Consider the following 18,129-nt stretch of genomic DNA (forward strand, 5'->3'; position numbering starts at 1 on the left):
AGGATGCATCTACTTTAAGGCCAACTCCACCTCTACTTTAGTGTAAACTCCATTCAAGGCCTCATTAATGGTAGGGATTACTCTACCATTAAGGCTGCTCAAAAAGTCCATTTAACCCCTCTGTGATGAAGAAGAAAACAACTCTTTGAAATGGTTTAAGATCAGCTTATCCCTTCCCTCTCCATGCACTCATTTCCCATTCTCAGTTTTCAATTTCCAAATAGAATTCCTTCTCCTATGGTGAGTAGCTTTTGTGTGGGAAAACCTAGAGTTTTGATCCCCTTCCTTGAGCAAAAGAGCCTTAGATCTCTGCCTCCACATTAGTTCATCCCTCTCTAACCACAGCTAAACATTTTTTCTGGTTGTCTCCATCTGGCTATTCCCCTCAGTACCTTCCTCTTGTAACCTCTATAAAACCTGTTGAGCCTTTTTCAATTGTCTAAAATTTACCAAAATGAGTCTCATTCCATCTTTGTAATTCTTTCCCACAGTCTGAAATCATCTTCATAGCATTTTCTACAGCATTACCTCTCCCACCCTTATTCCACACCCTATTAATGATACCTTGACAACCCTCTTTACCCACCCACATTGCCTCAAAGCGAAATAGTCTCTTCTTTCCCCACCTCTCTCCACCTCCAAGTAAAGAGGAATGTGGTCTAAATAGGAGATTGATCCATGAGTAACAGTAGCCTGTGGGAACAAGTCACACCATTTTTCATTTGCTAAAAATCTGTCCAGCCTCTCACGAACTCTAGCATGCTCATCCCTTGAATTACGCCATGTAAACATAGAGCCCCTAACCCCAAATCCCTCAACTCACAGTCCTATATCACCATCCTAAACTCTCTAGTCTACCCTTCAGGACGTGGTCAACCTCCTTTTTTCTCCTTTTGACTCAAAATCTCATTAAAATCCCCCAATAATAACCAGGGCCCAGATCTATCATTATTCAGGTTCTTCAGTAAATTCCAAGTATGGAATCGCCTAGACACCTTAGGATTGCCATAAACATCTGTCATATAAAACTAGTGATTCTCAACACCCACATCCCTAACTACAGCATCCACTTGGTGACTAGAATAGTTATGAATAGTTAACTTAACAGAATTCAACCATAACAGTGCAAGACCTCCACCCCGACCCATGCAATCCACAGTAAAACAATTAGAAAAGCCAAGAACGTACTTACATCTGTCCATTTCCTTCGTCATCAACCTTGTTTCTTGAAGGAATAGTATCTCAGGTCCTTGCTTCGCACCTACATTACAAAGCATACGAATGTCACATGGGTTCCCAAGCCCACATGCATTCCAGGATAAGGTTTTCATGATTCTCGGCAGGGCTGGAATCCAGCCTCTGCCTATCTTTTCTACATCTTCCATTGCCCATCATCTTGCCCCTCAACCACCACATTGAGGCTGTGATTAACCACATGCTCGTTCCTAGCAAGCACTTTCTTGCATTTTCTGGTTTGTATAGCATCAACCACTCCCTCCTGAGGAGTTGAAGGCTCACATTGAGCTTTGAGGCTCAGATCCACTACACGTCTCCATTTACGACCTGTTATGCCATCAGGCTTTTTAGACAACTGGGCCTCACTTGAACTCAGCCCACCTTTTGCTCCCTCCCCCACATTCGATCCTTCCCTAGGCTTCAATCCATTTGTAGCAGACTCTCCTTTAGCACCTCTCATATCCTTACCCATATCACCCCCAATTTCTATCACCAAAATATCCGGCCCACTAACTTCTCCATCATCTTCCTTGTTTCCCTGGTTCTCTGTAGCTCCTTCCCTCTGCGGTTGTTGGCCATGATTCTCCGACCAGTTTTGTTACTTCCACTGTCTCCGAATGTACAGAGTTCCGGTCACCCTAGTGCTGTCGATCCTAGCTCCGACCACCCATACTCGTTGCTCGAAGCCATGGACCATAAGGGAGCTTCATCAAATCCTCTACAACTTATGTCTGTTCATGTATCACACAGTCTTTATATTGATGCCCTATCTTTCCACAGAGATAACAATAATCTGGTAGCCTCTCATGTGAAAACCGTATCCATATTGGCTCCCACCCTCCCAAGCATAACGTTTTACCCCTTAACAACAGTTTTCTAACATCCACCACCACCCTAATCTGCATATACTCTCCCCATGTCATTCCCCCTTCCTCCCCATCAACCACTTCCACCTTACCAATCTTACTACCAATTGTATTACCCACCTCTACAGCTTGCGCAAAGACTGGAAGGTCATGGACCCTTACCTAGAAGGGCACCTGAGTTAAATGGATATTATGAATCGGTTGATTCCCATCCACCTCTCCCACCAATAACAGACACTTATCAAATGACCATGGCCCCTCCCGTAAGACCTTCCTCTTATCACTACCATCCTCAAACTCAATAAGCATTGCAGTCAAACTCAACTCCTGAAACCACACCCTTCTACCGGTGCCAGATTTTCCTCATTCTATTGAACAGCGCATCCCTATTGTAATGTTTTGAAGTCAATAGCTGGGCGAACAAACACCTCTCACTCTGAGACGATGCATCCTCCAGTGCCTTTCCCTCAATCAAAACTTCTTCTTGCTCTCACTTAGTCAGGGACAGTCTTTGGTAGAAATCATCCAAACCCTCCGTCATCGTTGCACTAGACAGGATGCAAAACCCCTACGTGGAAAACCACCGAGAGGAAATAAGAAACCCTAACAGAGTGTTTTTCTTTAGGAAAGCAACGCTTGCTTAGCTTGGTTTAGTACTCATGAACCACTATATATCCAGCAATCAAAATTGATAGACCAACAACTTCTTTACAATTTAATTAAAATAATATATTTTTTCCAATTTTAGTTTGACTTTTATTTTAATTCGATGTTTTTAGATATTTAAAAATTATTTTTTTTATTAAGAATTGTAATTGGGTTATAAGCCTATCACTACTCAATATTTTTTATTATATTTAAACACACTATCAAATCAAAAGTAAAAGTTAAATTAAAATTTAAAATAATATTGTTTTATTATATAGTTGTAGAAGTTGTTATTTAATAGTAACTTATATCATTTCTGCTTTTCTTTCTCATGTTTTATCTTTCTCCCTCGAATAATATATCTTTGTTTCCACAAAACCCATCGCCGCTTTCAGGATTTCAATTCGTTCACTGGGGGGAGGAGGGTCGGAGCTTTGCCTCCACCCACCTCCCTTCCTCACCAGCCTCAGCTTCTGCCTAGGCTTGTTTTTTCCCTTTTGTCTAGTTAGCTTTTACCCGTTAGCACCAAAACTAGTCGATGTGCTGCTTTTTGGCGAGCCAATGCTGACACGTGCCCTGCCATCAGCCCCCCCAGGTGCCAATCTTCAAGATGGCAAAACAAATCTATCCATACGATCAGCGCGTAAGCTTCACGCGCGGCTTATGCCATGTGCAAGTTTCACTCGCTGCCGCACCTGGGGAAGTTTTCAACGGCCACGGGCGGCACAGACGGGATCAACGGCGTCGAGTCTTCGAAACCCGACCTCCCACTCCTCTCCAGGTGTGGCGCGTGTACTGCACGCGCCGCCACAGACAGTGGTGGCCCCTCGCCGGCGATTCGACTTAGTTTCTGGTTGCTTTCATATGTTCCCGCTTTCCCTAACCAAAAATTGAGTAAAAGTGGATGAAGTTTCTTCCAGTTAGTCCAGACCAACATGTTGCAACACACAACCTTTACTGCGGCTTCTAGCTGTAGCTTTATAGTCTATTCATAAGACTATTTTAAAACCATCACCATTTATTTGGGTGGGAATTGGGTGGGAGCCATTTATTTGGCTCCGAAATCCACCTTCTATTTTTCTTTTCTGTGTTGTAATATGTTGGTTTTAGGAAGATATTAGGGGATTCCCACCCCAAACTTGTATCTTGTATCCGATAGTTTATCTATAAATGACTTATTTGCATAAAAAAAAATTAAATTTATCACTTCTGAAGTGATTGCTCTAAATAGAATAATTAAAGTGAAAAGATCAAGGTGACAATCATATATTGAGAGGATGAAAGAAAACTACATGGTTGATAAACACAGAGAAACAACAAGAGCATATGATTAAGTTGCAAGGTTCTTCATTTTTTTCATGTATACTTCTCATTACATGCATATCCTGTAAGACCCAGCCACTAACATCCATGCATGTGGTTCACGGTTCCATAAACTGTCGCACGAGTTCACGCCTTACGTCGTTTATGTTCACGTTCTCATTTCCATTTTCTTGCAGGTCTGTTCATCCTTTTTCCTCTAGGTTTTATCTCTTTACCATTTATATCTTGTATACATATAGTTATTTGTGTTGAACATCTTCAACCCTAGACTAAGCGCTGCTCGGTTCCCTCTTCACAGAAGACCATCGTTCTCTGCAAAAAACACCAAACCGAAGCCTCGGTCTACAACAATAAACTGCCACCAGCAGAGCCATTTTCGTGCAGCAACTCCACCACACACAGTCTCGCCGGTACCTCAATCACTCGGAGTCCTTCCCCCAGCCGTGCACCACCGTCCCTCCGAGTTCCACGTCCGGTTTCTCAGCCGCCGATTAAGATTTTCCCCTCCCCTGTTTTCACACGTAGAAATAGAGGAGATTTTCCCTCCATCCGTGTGCCGCCAACTTGGCAATCCTCACCGCCAGCCGTCGTCGCACCACCATCGGTCCACCGCGTGCCACCTCTACCCCTCGGTAAGCCACGGAAACTCCCTCACCATATCTCCCCTTCCGCCTCTTCTCTCACTTTTACCCTCTCTCTCGTTTCAGCTCTATCTCTCTCTCTTCCCGTGCGACGCTATCGAGGACATCACCACCAACTCAGCCTAGCCTTCGTCGCACTCCCACGGTGCCACTGCCTCGGTTGGTCGTTGGTGAGTTCTGTCGCAACTCCCGCTTAAGCCCTGCAAGTTGTTTTTGGTAGTTGTGATTAGTGTTTAAAATAGAAACATATGGTATAGATATTGGAGGATACAGTAGGAAGAATGGTGTGTTTCGGGTTTTGACTTTTCTACCTCTTTTATTAAAGGCATACTTTAATTTCTGGAGAGGCTTTCAATGAACTACAAGACTTATAACCATAGACTTAGTTTTATTTGATTAGTGTTTAAATCTAGTGAATTATTTTTTTAAGCGAGTAAGACTTGAGATTAATTAGTTATACGTCATTTTGGTAAACCCGTCTAATTTTTATTAGACGTGATTTATTATGTTTGATAAACTGTTTTAGTAATTTTATTGGACTGGGATTTTTTTTAGCAAGCTAAAATTTCACTGTTATAGATATGGGTAGTTAGACTCTAATTCTTTTTATAATTATATTATCTAGTAGGAAATTTTAAAGTTACACTTCAATGGTAAGTTAGAATTTTTTTTATGTTTAGTCGAAGTATTAAGGGACATCGATGATTTTAGAAAGTGATGATAAATATTTTGAGGTTATGAGAATTTTAAGTTTTGAGAAATTAAAATAGGTTATTTTAGAAGTTTAGGCTTAAATATCGAAATCTATGAATGATTGAAAACTTACGAAAATTACATGAATATTTTTATAGGTGATGATTTATAGTCGACTCGACATTTTGAGAAAAATTCTAAAAAGTTAAGTCGTCCAGGTAAGCAGGGTTCCTATGCTAGATTTGCAAAAAAAAAAAAAGGAAAAATGAACTGAGGTTGGTTTGTAAGAAAAAAATGTGCATGTTGTTTTAAAAAGAAAAAGTGAAAAACAACCTCAGTATATGTTTCGCATTCCATCATGAGATACATATGAAAGAGAAAAGAAATGTTTTTGACATGAAATGTGTAGACATGAGCAATATTTGACATGTTTCTGAAATATACAAAAGAGCGAATATGATATCATTGAGATTTTTATGCATGTGATATGAAATGATTTGGATCTGTTTTTTATCAAAAGGAAATGATATGAATATGTTTTGCACATGTTTTGATATGATATGGATATGATAAAACTTTGGCATACTTATCTGTTCTGAATATGGTTCTGATATGATGATACTGGTTCACGTGATATGGTTGGTACCACCATGATATGATAGAGTGCACCCACTTTGAAAACAAATTGGTCTTTTTACGTGTTCTTTCCTGTGTGCACACTCGGGGCTTCGAGATTGAAAAATGAGAAGTTTACCACATGATACATGCCTGGTTTGGCCACCAGGGATAGCACAACCCTACCACGGGAGTTAAACATGGTATATGATATGATATGATAAGATAAAGATGTTCAGTTATGTTATGGCAAAGCGTTTTTGAATATGAAATGGATCCTTAAATATGTATTGTTGACTTGAGTATGAAAAGATTAAAAAGTCGCTCTGATTTTCTGATAACACGTTTTTCTAAGATCTGCATAAAAAAAAATGTTTTATTTCTGCATACTGAACTTTCTGAAAAGGCTCATGTTTACATGCTAATATATGTTCTCTGCTTACTGAGTTGTTGATAACTTACCCCTTATCTCCATAATGTGTTTCAGATAATTTTGATGCAACAGCTGAGAATCAGGAATAGGGGGTATTTGCAAGTTTTGTGGATCATAGAAGACTAAGGGCAGGTTTGGGGGGTGAGATAAGAATTTTGTATTTTGTTTTGAAGTTTAAAATATTATGTTTTAATATTATTATTGTTTTGGAATTTGAAAAATGTGTATTGGGATTTGAAAAAGTTAAATTGTTTATTATATTTTGTATGGAGATTTGAAAAAAGTGTAATAATGAGATGAAAATTTTGTGTTTTGTCTTGGGTACCAAACCTACCCTAAGTGCCTTAGGGTACAATGACTTTTGGAGAGTCTTTTGATAGCGTTGATATTTTATGTGACTTTAGTATGTTAAGTAATGAATATTTCTAGTCTTTGTGGAAAGGTTTATGTATATCAACGAGATACCACTGATGTACCCTTATGTAAGATGAATATTTGTGTTGAACGAATAGGTTAATATGTTATGGAGACTCTGGTTTATTTTAAAAGTATTATTTGTAAATAATTTTTAGGTGATATGAGTTAACTCTCCGGACCCTCTGAGACGGGGCGTTACATATCCACTGTTGAAGAACGCAGATCTAGATCGTGACTAGGCTATGCAAATCCTCCATTTTCAGGAGGGGTAGGAGGCCGCGACGGTCTTGGAATATGTGGCATGATCAGAGGAGTCCCGTGTTCGATAGGTCCAGGTTTGAAGGAAGCCTTTGAACTTGGTACTGGATCGATGGGATGGTAATCATCCATATTTACATCACCTATTTGACGGTGCTTCTTCTCAGAGCGCGAATTGTGGCCATTATTATCCTGCATTTTTTTGAAAAAGAACAGATCCCATAATTTCAGTGGAGAAAAAAAAGAGATCTGTGCCCGAAATATTGATTACGTCAAGAGGATTTCCAAGCCCAAGAGTTACCTTCAGCCTACTCGCTGCGGTCATTGGCATAGCATCGCCGCCGGCATGTTGAGAGAAGACCATTTCTGGAATAAAATCGAAATATATATATTGTCAGCATTTAAAGTGGTAAGATCAGGAGAAATGAGATCCAATTTTTTAACACAGATCATTATTACCTCCTGCTGTCCATTGAAAGGCCAGGCTAGTAGGTTATGATCATGTTCAAAGTTCCAATTATAGCCAGTGATTAACGTTGATGTTTTATACATGCATGCATTATCATCAAACTAATTACATGTTGTTGGAAATCTGACAGAGACAATGGTAAAAAAAAAAAAATACATCTTTTTTTTAGCACTAACAAACATGCGAAATGAAACAGATGGAACAGATAATCATGATAGTCCATATATTGGAGCCGGCCGGTGCAAAAAACTCTGTGGTTAACTGAACCCATCTTGTCGTCATTAATAGTAGAAAGAGTGTTTCAATATCCGATTCATGCATGATTGATCTCCGGCTAATAATATGAATCATAAAAATCTTTGTCCAAGTTTAAATTATGAAAGAACAAATAGATTCTTCGTCATGCAGGAACACAGGACTTGCAGCCATCGAAATGAACAACGAAAATACAATAGCATGCATTGCATTATATATAAAGTGGCCTGGGGACCAAATTCATTAACAAATAAACAAGAGACAAAAGCATCAACGAAATCATCATAAAATGACACCAAAATTTCAGCAACAAAGAAACAGAACAATGCAGAAAAACAGAAGTAACACAAAGGGAAAGTATGTACCGGGAAAAATAAAGGAACCAGTTCTTATACCACTCGAGAAGTTGAGAAACAAGAAATCTGTCCCCAGTACCAAGAACAAGACGCATAACCCAGAAACCTTCATAATGTCCTACTACTAAATGAGAATGAGCTCAGAAAAAAGGGCTCCAACGGCTCAAGGACTACTAAAAACTCCCCCACCCCCCTCCCTTTAAGCAACTTAGCCCACTCCAAAATGTAGACTAGTATAACGGCCTTTCGTCACCTAAAGATTGAAAGAACTCCAAATTCCACCAGAAAATCCGTGGAGGTAAAGGACGAAAGAACCGCTTAAAGACACTGAAAATGTAGTAATATGTATGCGTGTTTTTAAATAGGAGCAGCAGTAAGTGAGAAATAAATAAGGAGACCATGTCATAAGGATTTCCTTTGTCTTTCATTGCCGTGAAGATGCACAGAGAGGAGTTATTGCCTATGTTTAAAAGTTGCAGAAACAGTGGGGAATGCAGCGACTTTAATTGCGCGGAGTCGTCGTGGAATGAGTGCCGTTGGGCCCTTCTTTGAGGTTCTTCATTCTTGCTGACAGAAAAGCCCTCGGACCTCTGATAAAACTACACCACCATTACTTTCATAAAAGTTATGTCATTTGCCTCTTGGTGGTCAGAGGCGAGGGGGTGTAGCTCATATGGTAGAGCGCTCGCTTCGCATGCGAGAGGCACGGGGTTCGATTCCCCGCACCTCCATCCCACCTCTCCATATTTTTGAACCTTTCATGCGGAGCAGCACCACCGTAGAAAAGAAGAGAGGCATCGGAGTAAGGTTGGCTGCATCGATATTTTCATTTCATCTATACCATACAATAGTTTTTTTTCTATCCAAACACACTATATTTTATGTCTAATTTTAAAAAGAGCCACCGTAGAAAAGAAGAGAGGCATCGGAATATGTTGAAGGTTGGTTGCATCGATGTTTTCATCTCATCTATATCATACAATGGTTTTTTCTCTATCCAAACACACTATATTTTATGTCTAAATTTTAAAAAGAGCCACCGTAGAAAAGAAGAGAGGCATCAGAATATGTTGAAGGTTGGTTGCATCGATGTTTTCATCTCATCTATACCATACAATAGTTTTTTCTCTATCCAAACACACTATCTTTTATGTCTAAATTTTAAAAAGAGCCACCGTAGAAAAGAAGAGAGGCATCGAAGTATGTTGAAGGTTGGTTGCATCGATGTATTCATCTCATCTATACCATACAATAGTTTTTTCTATCCAAACACACTATATTTCATGTCTAAATTTTAAAAAGAGCCACAATATGCTAAAGGTTGGCTGCATCGATGTTTTCATCTCATATATACCATACAATAGTTTTCTCTATCCAAACACACTATATTTCATGTCTAAATTTTAAAAACATCCACTTAAATAAATAGTAGTGAACAGTGCAAAAATGACATGAACAGTATGTGAACAATGAAAAATGACAGTGAACAGTGCATAAACAGTACATTTTTCAGCACTCTAATCAACAGTGGAATCCACACATTTTTCAAACCCAAAAATTAAAGACTATATCATTTCATCTCACTATCTAAACACACATTTTTTTACAAACTATTTCATATTATTTTAACTCAAGAATTTTATTACTATTCAAAACATCTCATCTCATCTCATCCGAACTACGTAACCAAATGGTAGAAACAAACCCACGTTTAAGCTGTTGAGAATGGGTTACATGTCTAATTTTTGTGTTTGAATTTTATGAATTTGGCACCGAAAAATAAATATATAAAAAAAGTGTTAGAGTTAATAGAAATCTCATAACATAAATTCACAAATTAAAATGGATTAATGTGATATATTATATTTAACGTATAATATCAAGTCACATTAATTTCTAAATTTACTTTTGTAAAATCTCTTTATGGTTAAAGCATTTTTCGAAAATAAAAAGGCCAAGAAAGTTTGAGGGAGAAGCCAAGCCGAGATCATAATCTAATAAGTTTTACAATAAAAATAATTTTATAATATAACGTATCATATCAAGTGTAACGCCCCGTTCCCGGAGGTCGGAGAGTTAACTCTTAATACCTCAAAACAACTTAAATAGTACAACTATAAAATCCGAAAAAAAAAATCCAATAAAATATTAATCAATTTAATCAATACAAATATCTAAGTTCCTCCATGGGGACAATAAAGAAAATCTCAATAACATAAATTAAAAAGTCTCTACAACTCGAAATTATCCTTAACTCATCAAATCAAAATATCTAAAACATAAATTCAGTTTACTAACTACGACTCTCAAATAACACTTGTACCCTCGGGCACTTATTCCACTCTGATCATCACACCTGCTAAAACTTTCTACTCTTGTTCTCCAGCTGAACCATCAAAAATATCTGAAAAATATATGGAGATAAGGGGTGAGTTATCAATATCAGTAAGCAGTGGACATATACTAGTATGTAAACATGAACATTTACAGAGTTCAGAATGCAGAACAAAAATATTTTCTTTTAGAATGCAGAATCAGAATAATGTTTTCAAAATGCAGCGTCAGTACATATTATTAAAAATATCAGAGCGAAAGTTCAAAAATATTCATAATCAAAATCCATTTGGCATAGCATAGACTGAAACATCACATCTTATCTTATCAAATCAGAACAAATACCATGTTTCACCCCCGTGGTAGGGTTGTGCAAACCCCGGTAGCTAACCGAGCAGAAACAGAATGTGAATCTTCCCCTTATTCATTCTCGGATCCCCGAGTGTGCACATAAAAAAGATCACGCAGAAAACCACTTTGTTTCCAAAGTGAGTGCACCAGAAACAGAAAAGTTGGTACCAACCCGAACAGAGGCCATAGTTTTACACCCGTGGTGAGGTCAGAACGGAACAGAAATAGAAACAGAATGTTATGCCATAGGTTTTCAAAAATCACATCAAATCATATCAGAGTACAGAAAAATCTTCAGAACAGAACAAAATCATAACACAACATAATTTATGCACAAAATTTCATATTCGCTCTATTTTTCAAAGTTCAGAAACAGAATGTAAAAAAATAAGCTCATGTTTACACCAGTCATGACAGAAAATAATTTATTCTTAAACAGAATCTCATGAGTAATGCAGAACAAATAACCGAGGTAGTTCAAATTTCTTTTCAAAATCAAATATGTATATTTTCCAAAAATAACCTCAGCACATTTTATTTTAATGCAAAGTCTAGCATAGGAACCCCGCTTACCTGAACTTCTTAGTTTTTTCGAAAATTCCTCAAAAACGTCGGACAATAATTAATCGTCACCTATAAAATAATCACGTAATTCTCATAAATTTTCAATTAATCACGTATTTCGATATTTAATCCTAAGCTTATAAAATAACCTATTTAATTCTTCAAAACCTAAAATTACCAATCATCACTTTCTAAAATCGTCAATGCCAATTTAATACTATGACTAACACATTTAAAAGTCAGACCTTTTTATTAATGAAAACAACTTATGAAGTTTAATACTAAGTAATATAATTCTCCCAAAATATTTTAAAATAAACCATAACTATTATTAAAAAGACTAAAATATATCTAAAATGTAGAAATAACAATACACCAATATTATTTACTCTTAAAATAAACATTTACTTAATAACATGTTAAAATACTTAAGCGATTTAAGGTAAGTACAAGTAAAAATTTCGTTAAATAATAATAAACAAAAAGCTTTAATCGTAATCTAAAAGTTTAAAATAAAATTTCACGATTACTAAAATAATTTGCTACCAAAGTACAATTTGAAAATCCTATTATTGTATGTAAACTTTTCTTATACCACCCGTATAAACCACGTAAAAACAGACCAAAATATATCAACTTGAACACATTCTAAAACTAAGGGTAAAACTGTAATTCATTTTCAAATACCATGCAAAAAAAATAAGTTTACGTATACTGGAATTGAATTCACGCAGTCTCGGTGCACAACCGTGAGAACAGGGGCGCGAGGTACTCACCGCCAAGAGAGGAGCTACGCGCGACGCGGCGAAAAAGGTCACGGTGGTGAGGCACTGAGAGAGAGAGAGATAAGTGAGAGAGAGAGAGATACGAGAGCACCGAGAAGGAGACAGAGAGAGAGAGGACTCCTTACCGAGAGAGTTACACGCGGCGACGGCCTGGGGTGGCTATCGTCGGTGGCACGGCGAGGCGTGGCTGAGGTGCTGGATTACGGGTTCCCTTTGCGCCGCGGAGGAGACGCCCGAAAGAGTTGGTAGTGCGAAACTGCCGTGCTTGGGGGAGCACCCAAATGCTCTGTTTTTCAGACTCAAAACAGAGGAGTTTCGACTCACTCTGTAGATGGTTGTTTCTCAGCACTCTAGTGGTGGTGCAGGTCGAGTACGGCGGAAAAGCTGAACTCCAATGATGGCCAAGAGGAGGTGATGCACGGCGAGGTGGAGTTGTGATCCGTGGAGATGCAAAGCATGCACGATTGCGTCGATTTCGTTTGGGAGGGCAATGTGAAATCTGGTCAGTGCACGGTTGAGATGGGTTAGCTGATCAGAGGCTTACGAGGGGTGCACTGGTGGCGGTAAAAGGGACGACGGAGGGCTGGCTTACGTGGGGTGACTCTCGGTATGGGAGTGCAAGCAACCGAGGGAATGGAGGCTGGGCTTGCAATTCCAAGGTGGTGCGGCGGCTAGAGTCTGGGCAGTTTCTAATAGGATGGAAAAAAAATCTATGAGTGTCTATATATATATATGAGGTGAAACCCTAGAGAGCCGAGAGAGAGAGACGTGAGTGCGGATGAAAGTTTGTGTTGTGTGTGAGCATGCACGACGTGAACGAGAGAAAAAAAAAACCTTACGGGAAAAAAGAGATAAAAGACCGAAAGAGAAGGAAATAAAATAAAAAAAAAAAAGAAACATGCGGGAAAACATAAACGTGTGAAGAAAAAAAAATAAAAAAAAAAATCACTACTCAAGTTCGTAAAATAAAAACTTAAAATACCAAGCTCCAATAAATAAATAATCTAAAGTCCAACTATACAAATTTTGGATCCGGGTGTTACATCAAGTCATATAAATTTATTTTTATAAAAATTATTTGTGCTAAAGTATTTCTTAAAAAAAAAAAAAAAAAAAAACCAAGTTTCGAGGGAGAAGGACAGCAGAGACCATAATCTTCAGATAAAAATGAAAACATCGATGCTGCCAACCTTCAGTTGTACTGCATACCAAAGAAAACAAGAAAATTAAAAATTAGATAACAAATTAAAATTTAAAATCTCCAAAATTTAAAATTTAAAACTCTTCAAGATTAAAATAAAACCTATAAAGATTTAAACAGAAAACTAGAAAGTTATTACAAAAAATTAAAAATATTATAGAAAATACATTTAAACAATAACATTTAAAAAATAAAGTAGAAAAAAAAGTCGTGTTACACCCACTGAGGGACGAAATTGTGATTTTTTTGGGACAAAATATTTCGTTCCAAAAAACTCATTCTCTTGTAGTGTGCATGCAGTGCTTACGTGGGAGAGATTCTTCCATTTTATTGGCTCGAACCAACGACGTTCTTGTTGTGCCTCCCAATGCATGCATGGGTTGAAGAATTTCTTCTAGCTATGCCAAGTTGAGATGATTTTTACCGAAAGTTAAAATATATATATTGAATAGTAACATGTTAAGAAAATCATTGATGAACATTTTTAGTCCTTGAAAGAATAGAAAGGTTTTTACTACTTTTGTTGTACAGGACAAAGAAGGTGGACATACTGATATAGGTAAATAATTAAAATGACCTCTACATGTCAGAGTTATTTGTTGATTAAAATATTATAATAACAAAATTTCTAAAATGAATGTTGTCCTTCTAAAGAATTGCACACTAAGGTTATGTTTGGATACCAAACATTCCTCAACATTTTTCAAGTATTCTCGTTCTTTTAAAAATACTTCACATGCCAAACAACTTAAAATACTCTCAATGGGACCTACAAACCCACTTCAATCTCTACTCACAACTATTCACAAACATTCTATAATACTTATCACTATTACATATAAAAAAAAAAAAATCACTATAATATTTATCACTATTAAATATAAATAAAAAATAAAATCACTATAATATATAAATAAAAAATAAAATCACTATAATATTTATAACTATTAAATATAAATAAAAAATAAAATCATTATAATATATGAATAAAAAATAAAATCACTATAATATATAAATAAAAAATGAAATCACTATAATATATAAATAAAAAATAAAATCACTATAATATTTATCACTATTAAATATAAATAAAAAATAAAATCATTATAATATATAAATAAAAAATAAAATCACTATTATATATAAATAAAAAATAAAATCACTAAAATATATAAATAAAAAATAAAATCGCTATAATATATAAATAAAAAATAAAATCACAATAATATATAAATAAAAAATAAAATCACTATAATATATAAATAAAAAATATTTATCACTATTATATATAAATAAAAAATAAAATCGCTATAATATATAAATAAAAAATAAAATCACTATAATATATAAATAAAAAATAAAATTTATCACTATTATATATAAATAAAAAATAAAATCGCTATAATATATAAATAAAAAATAAAATCACTATAATATATAAATAAAAAATAAAATCACTATAATATATAATAAATAAAAAATAAAATTACTATAATATTTATCACTATTAAATATAAATAAAAAATAAAATCATTATAATATATAAATAAAAAATAAAATCACTATAATATATAAATAAAAAATAAAATCATTATAATATTTATCTCTATTATATATAAATAAAAAATAAAAACACTAAAATATATAAATAAAAATAAAATCACTATTATATATAAATAAAAAATAAAATACTATAATATTTATCACTATTATATATAAATTAAAAATAAAATCACTATAATATATAAATAAAAAATAACATTACTATAATATTTATCGCTATTATATATATATAAATAAAATCATTATAATATTTATCACTATTATATATAAATTAAAAATGAAATCATTATAATATTTATCATTATTATATATAAATTAAAAATAAAATCATTATAATATTTATCATTATTATATATAAAAGTAAAATAACATCACTACAATATTTATTAATATTAAAAAATCACTATAATAAAATCATTATAGTATTTATTATTAAAAATCAAATCACTATAATATTTGTGGGACCCACACATTTTTCAACTACCTACTCAAAAGTCAACAACTCAACATACTTCACACATCCAAACAACTCAAAATACTCTCAATGGGACCCACAAACTCACTCCAATCTCTACTCATAACTATTCACAAACATTCTCAACACTTCTCAACACTTTTCAACACCCAAACGTACCCTAAAAGATCGAGCACTGATTCCCCTGCAATAGAGAACACTAGAGCACTAATGAAATATATTGGCTACTCAGCAACAGAGGCCACCACCCACGATTGCTCCTACACCTAGCCACATGCAGTGAAGTCTGACACTATAGGACTGATATGGTGGCTGTTGACAGTGACTCACACGTACCTTGTAGCAAAGTTGGTTATTTTGTGTTTTTGTAATTCTATAGCAGGCTTGTATTGTTTTATTCTTTCCAACCATAGTGGCTGCAAGTAGATGTGTATATGTGTGTATATACACACACACACACACACACACATATATATATATATATATATATATATATATATATATATGAACAATGTAAAGAGCAGGAATAGGATGAGAATCCATTTTTCTTCTTCTTCTTTTCTTTCACTCAATCCCTCTGGTTAGTTAATTCTTAACATGGCATCAAAGACCTAGTTTAAGCTTATCAACACCACCGCAATTTCTTTTTAGACTTTTTCAAATACCTTCCCTGCAACCTTTCAACTCAGTCCTCAACAATGGCAAGTGAAGATATGCATGAAGCCATGCTCCTCAAAACACTTCATCACCTTCAGAGAACCCAAATAGTTCATTCTATATACACCACAGTGACAACTCCCACACTGTGTCATCTCTCCACCCATTTCGGGTTTCAACTACTTATCATGGAAGATATAATTTATCCTTGCATTCTCAATAAAAAATAAGCTTGGCTTCCTTGATGGAAGCATCCCAACCCCAGCACACGATGACCCTTTATACATTCCATGTATGCGCTGCAACAATATCATCCTGTCTTGGGTCCTTAACTCCATCACCAAGGAGATTGCCTCCAATGTCTTCTTTATCAGTTCAGCAAAAATTGTATGGGACTTAACACTCGTTTTTCTCAACCAGACTCTATACGAATTTATCAACTCCAACAGTAACTTGGCACTCTTGTACAAGGCACACAATTTGTGAGTGAATACTTCACTTACCTCAATGGGATTTGGGAGGAGCTCAATAACTATAAGCCAACACCATGTTGTTCATGTGGCCTCTGCACATCTAAAGCTCTCACTACAGTTGGTGAAACTCAGCAGGCTGACTATGTCTTCATGTTCCTCATGGATCTCAATGACTCTTATGAAAGTATTCGAGGTCAAATAATATTGATGAGGCCCCTTCCTTCACTTGATAAAACTTTCTCTCTAATCTTGCAAGAAGAAAGACAAAGACAAACTCGAGTGATGTTGCTTCCCTCTGCTAAATCTTCAACCTTAGCAGTTTTTCAAAACACACCCTTCAAAAAAAAAGACAAACCAAATGTTGTATGTAGTCATTGTGGGAAATCTGGCCATTTTTTAGAAAAGTGTTACAGATTAATTGGGTTCCCTCCTAACTTCAAGTTCACCAAGCTCAAGCAAGGACAATTTCACAACAATCCTCACTCAGCAAACCAAGTGTTGTCTCCAATCCAAGAAAAGGAATTTGTCACAGTGCGCCAACTATCCCACTCAATCTCAAGTTCAGAAGTTGATGGCCCTAGTTAATGATCAAACACAGTAGCAAACTCATACCTCCACAGAATCTGCTCGATCCCCATCATCCAAATCCTTAGTTAGCACTCCTCAGTTGAATATGACAAGTATATGCTTATCTATTGTTTCCAACACCTCCATTTTTTCACAGCTTCATCAACATCAACATCATTTCTCATCTCTATTACATCACAACTCGTGTAATTTAGCACATACACAATGGATAATTAACACAGGAGCAACATACCACATAATCTGTTCTCCAACCATTCTCACCTCAATCGCTTCAAATACTCATGCCTATGTTCAATTGCCAAATGGATCTCGGGTTGCAATCACCCATATTGGAACAGTTCAACTTTCTAATTCCATTACACTCACAAGAGTATTATGTGTTCTCTCATTCACATTTAATCTATTATCAGTTAGCAAACTCATCCTTAATCCCCTTCTTTGTCTCATTTTCATGGAGAACTTCTGTTTTATACAGGACCTTCCTTCATGGATGACAATTGTACTAGCAAAAATCCATTGTGGTCTATACTATATGCTCACAACCTCCCTCAGTTCCAGCAATTCTCACAAGCATCCTCAAGTTTTTTCACTTTCCTCCAAAGATCATATATGTAATGCCTTAAATAGGCCAGACTTTGATGTATCGCACTTTAGGCTTGGTCATTTATCTAGTCAAAGAATGAATCTAATGCATTCTTCCTGTCCAGATGTAATCAGTCATTTATCTAGTCATGCTCATTGTACTTTGTCATTTGGCTAAACAGAAAAGATTAAAGTTTCAAACAAGTGTTATCTCTACAACTTCTATGTTTGATCTTATTCATAGTGACATTTGGGGCCCATATTCCCAACCTTCATTGAATGGGCATCACTATTTTTTAACAATAGTAGATGATTATAGCCATACCACATGGGTGTATCTCATGAA

General features: G+C 35.8%; 1 protein-coding gene and 1 non-coding gene across 2 annotated transcripts; one reads left to right on the forward strand and one right to left on the reverse strand.

Moving 5' to 3' along the window:
• Positions 1 to 7,046: 7,046 nt before the first annotated feature.
• Positions 7,047 to 8,453, reverse strand: LOC108998051. The gene is made up of 3 exons (XM_018974478.1): positions 8,220 to 8,453; positions 7,432 to 7,496; positions 7,047 to 7,322 (listed from the first exon to the last, which is right to left on the reverse strand). The coding sequence occupies exons 1-3, from the start codon at positions 8,320 to 8,322 to the stop codon at positions 7,113 to 7,115; spliced, it is 378 nt and encodes a 125-aa protein (XP_018830023.1). The 5' UTR covers positions 8,323 to 8,453; the 3' UTR covers positions 7,047 to 7,112.
• Positions 8,454 to 8,868: 415 nt separating this feature from the next.
• On the forward strand, positions 8,869 to 8,941 carry TRNAA-CGC. Its single transcript has one exon. It is a non-coding gene; the product is annotated as a tRNA-Ala (tRNA).
• The last annotated feature ends 9,188 nt before the right edge of the window (positions 8,942 to 18,129 follow it).

Source organism: Juglans regia, chromosome 3 (assembly GCF_001411555.2).
Source record: "Juglans regia cultivar Chandler chromosome 3, Walnut 2.0, whole genome shotgun sequence".
In the NCBI taxonomy this organism is placed as follows: Eukaryota; Viridiplantae; Streptophyta; class Magnoliopsida; order Fagales; family Juglandaceae; genus Juglans; species Juglans regia.

Bases quoted from the DNA above. Each gene is read 5' to 3' on its own strand.
- LOC108998051 (XM_018974478.1), bottom strand. From the start codon at position 8,322: ATGAAGGTTTCTGGGTTATGCGTCTTGTTCTTGGTACTGGGGACAGAT. The intron at 7,497-8,219 runs GTACATACTTTC...ATTTTATTCCAG, and splicing joins TGGTTCCTTTATTTTTCCCG to AAATGGTCTTCTCTCAACAT. The intron at 7,323-7,431 runs GTAACTCTTGGG...AAAAAAATGCAG, and splicing joins CCGCAGCGAGTAGGCTGAAG to GATAATAATGGCCACAATTC.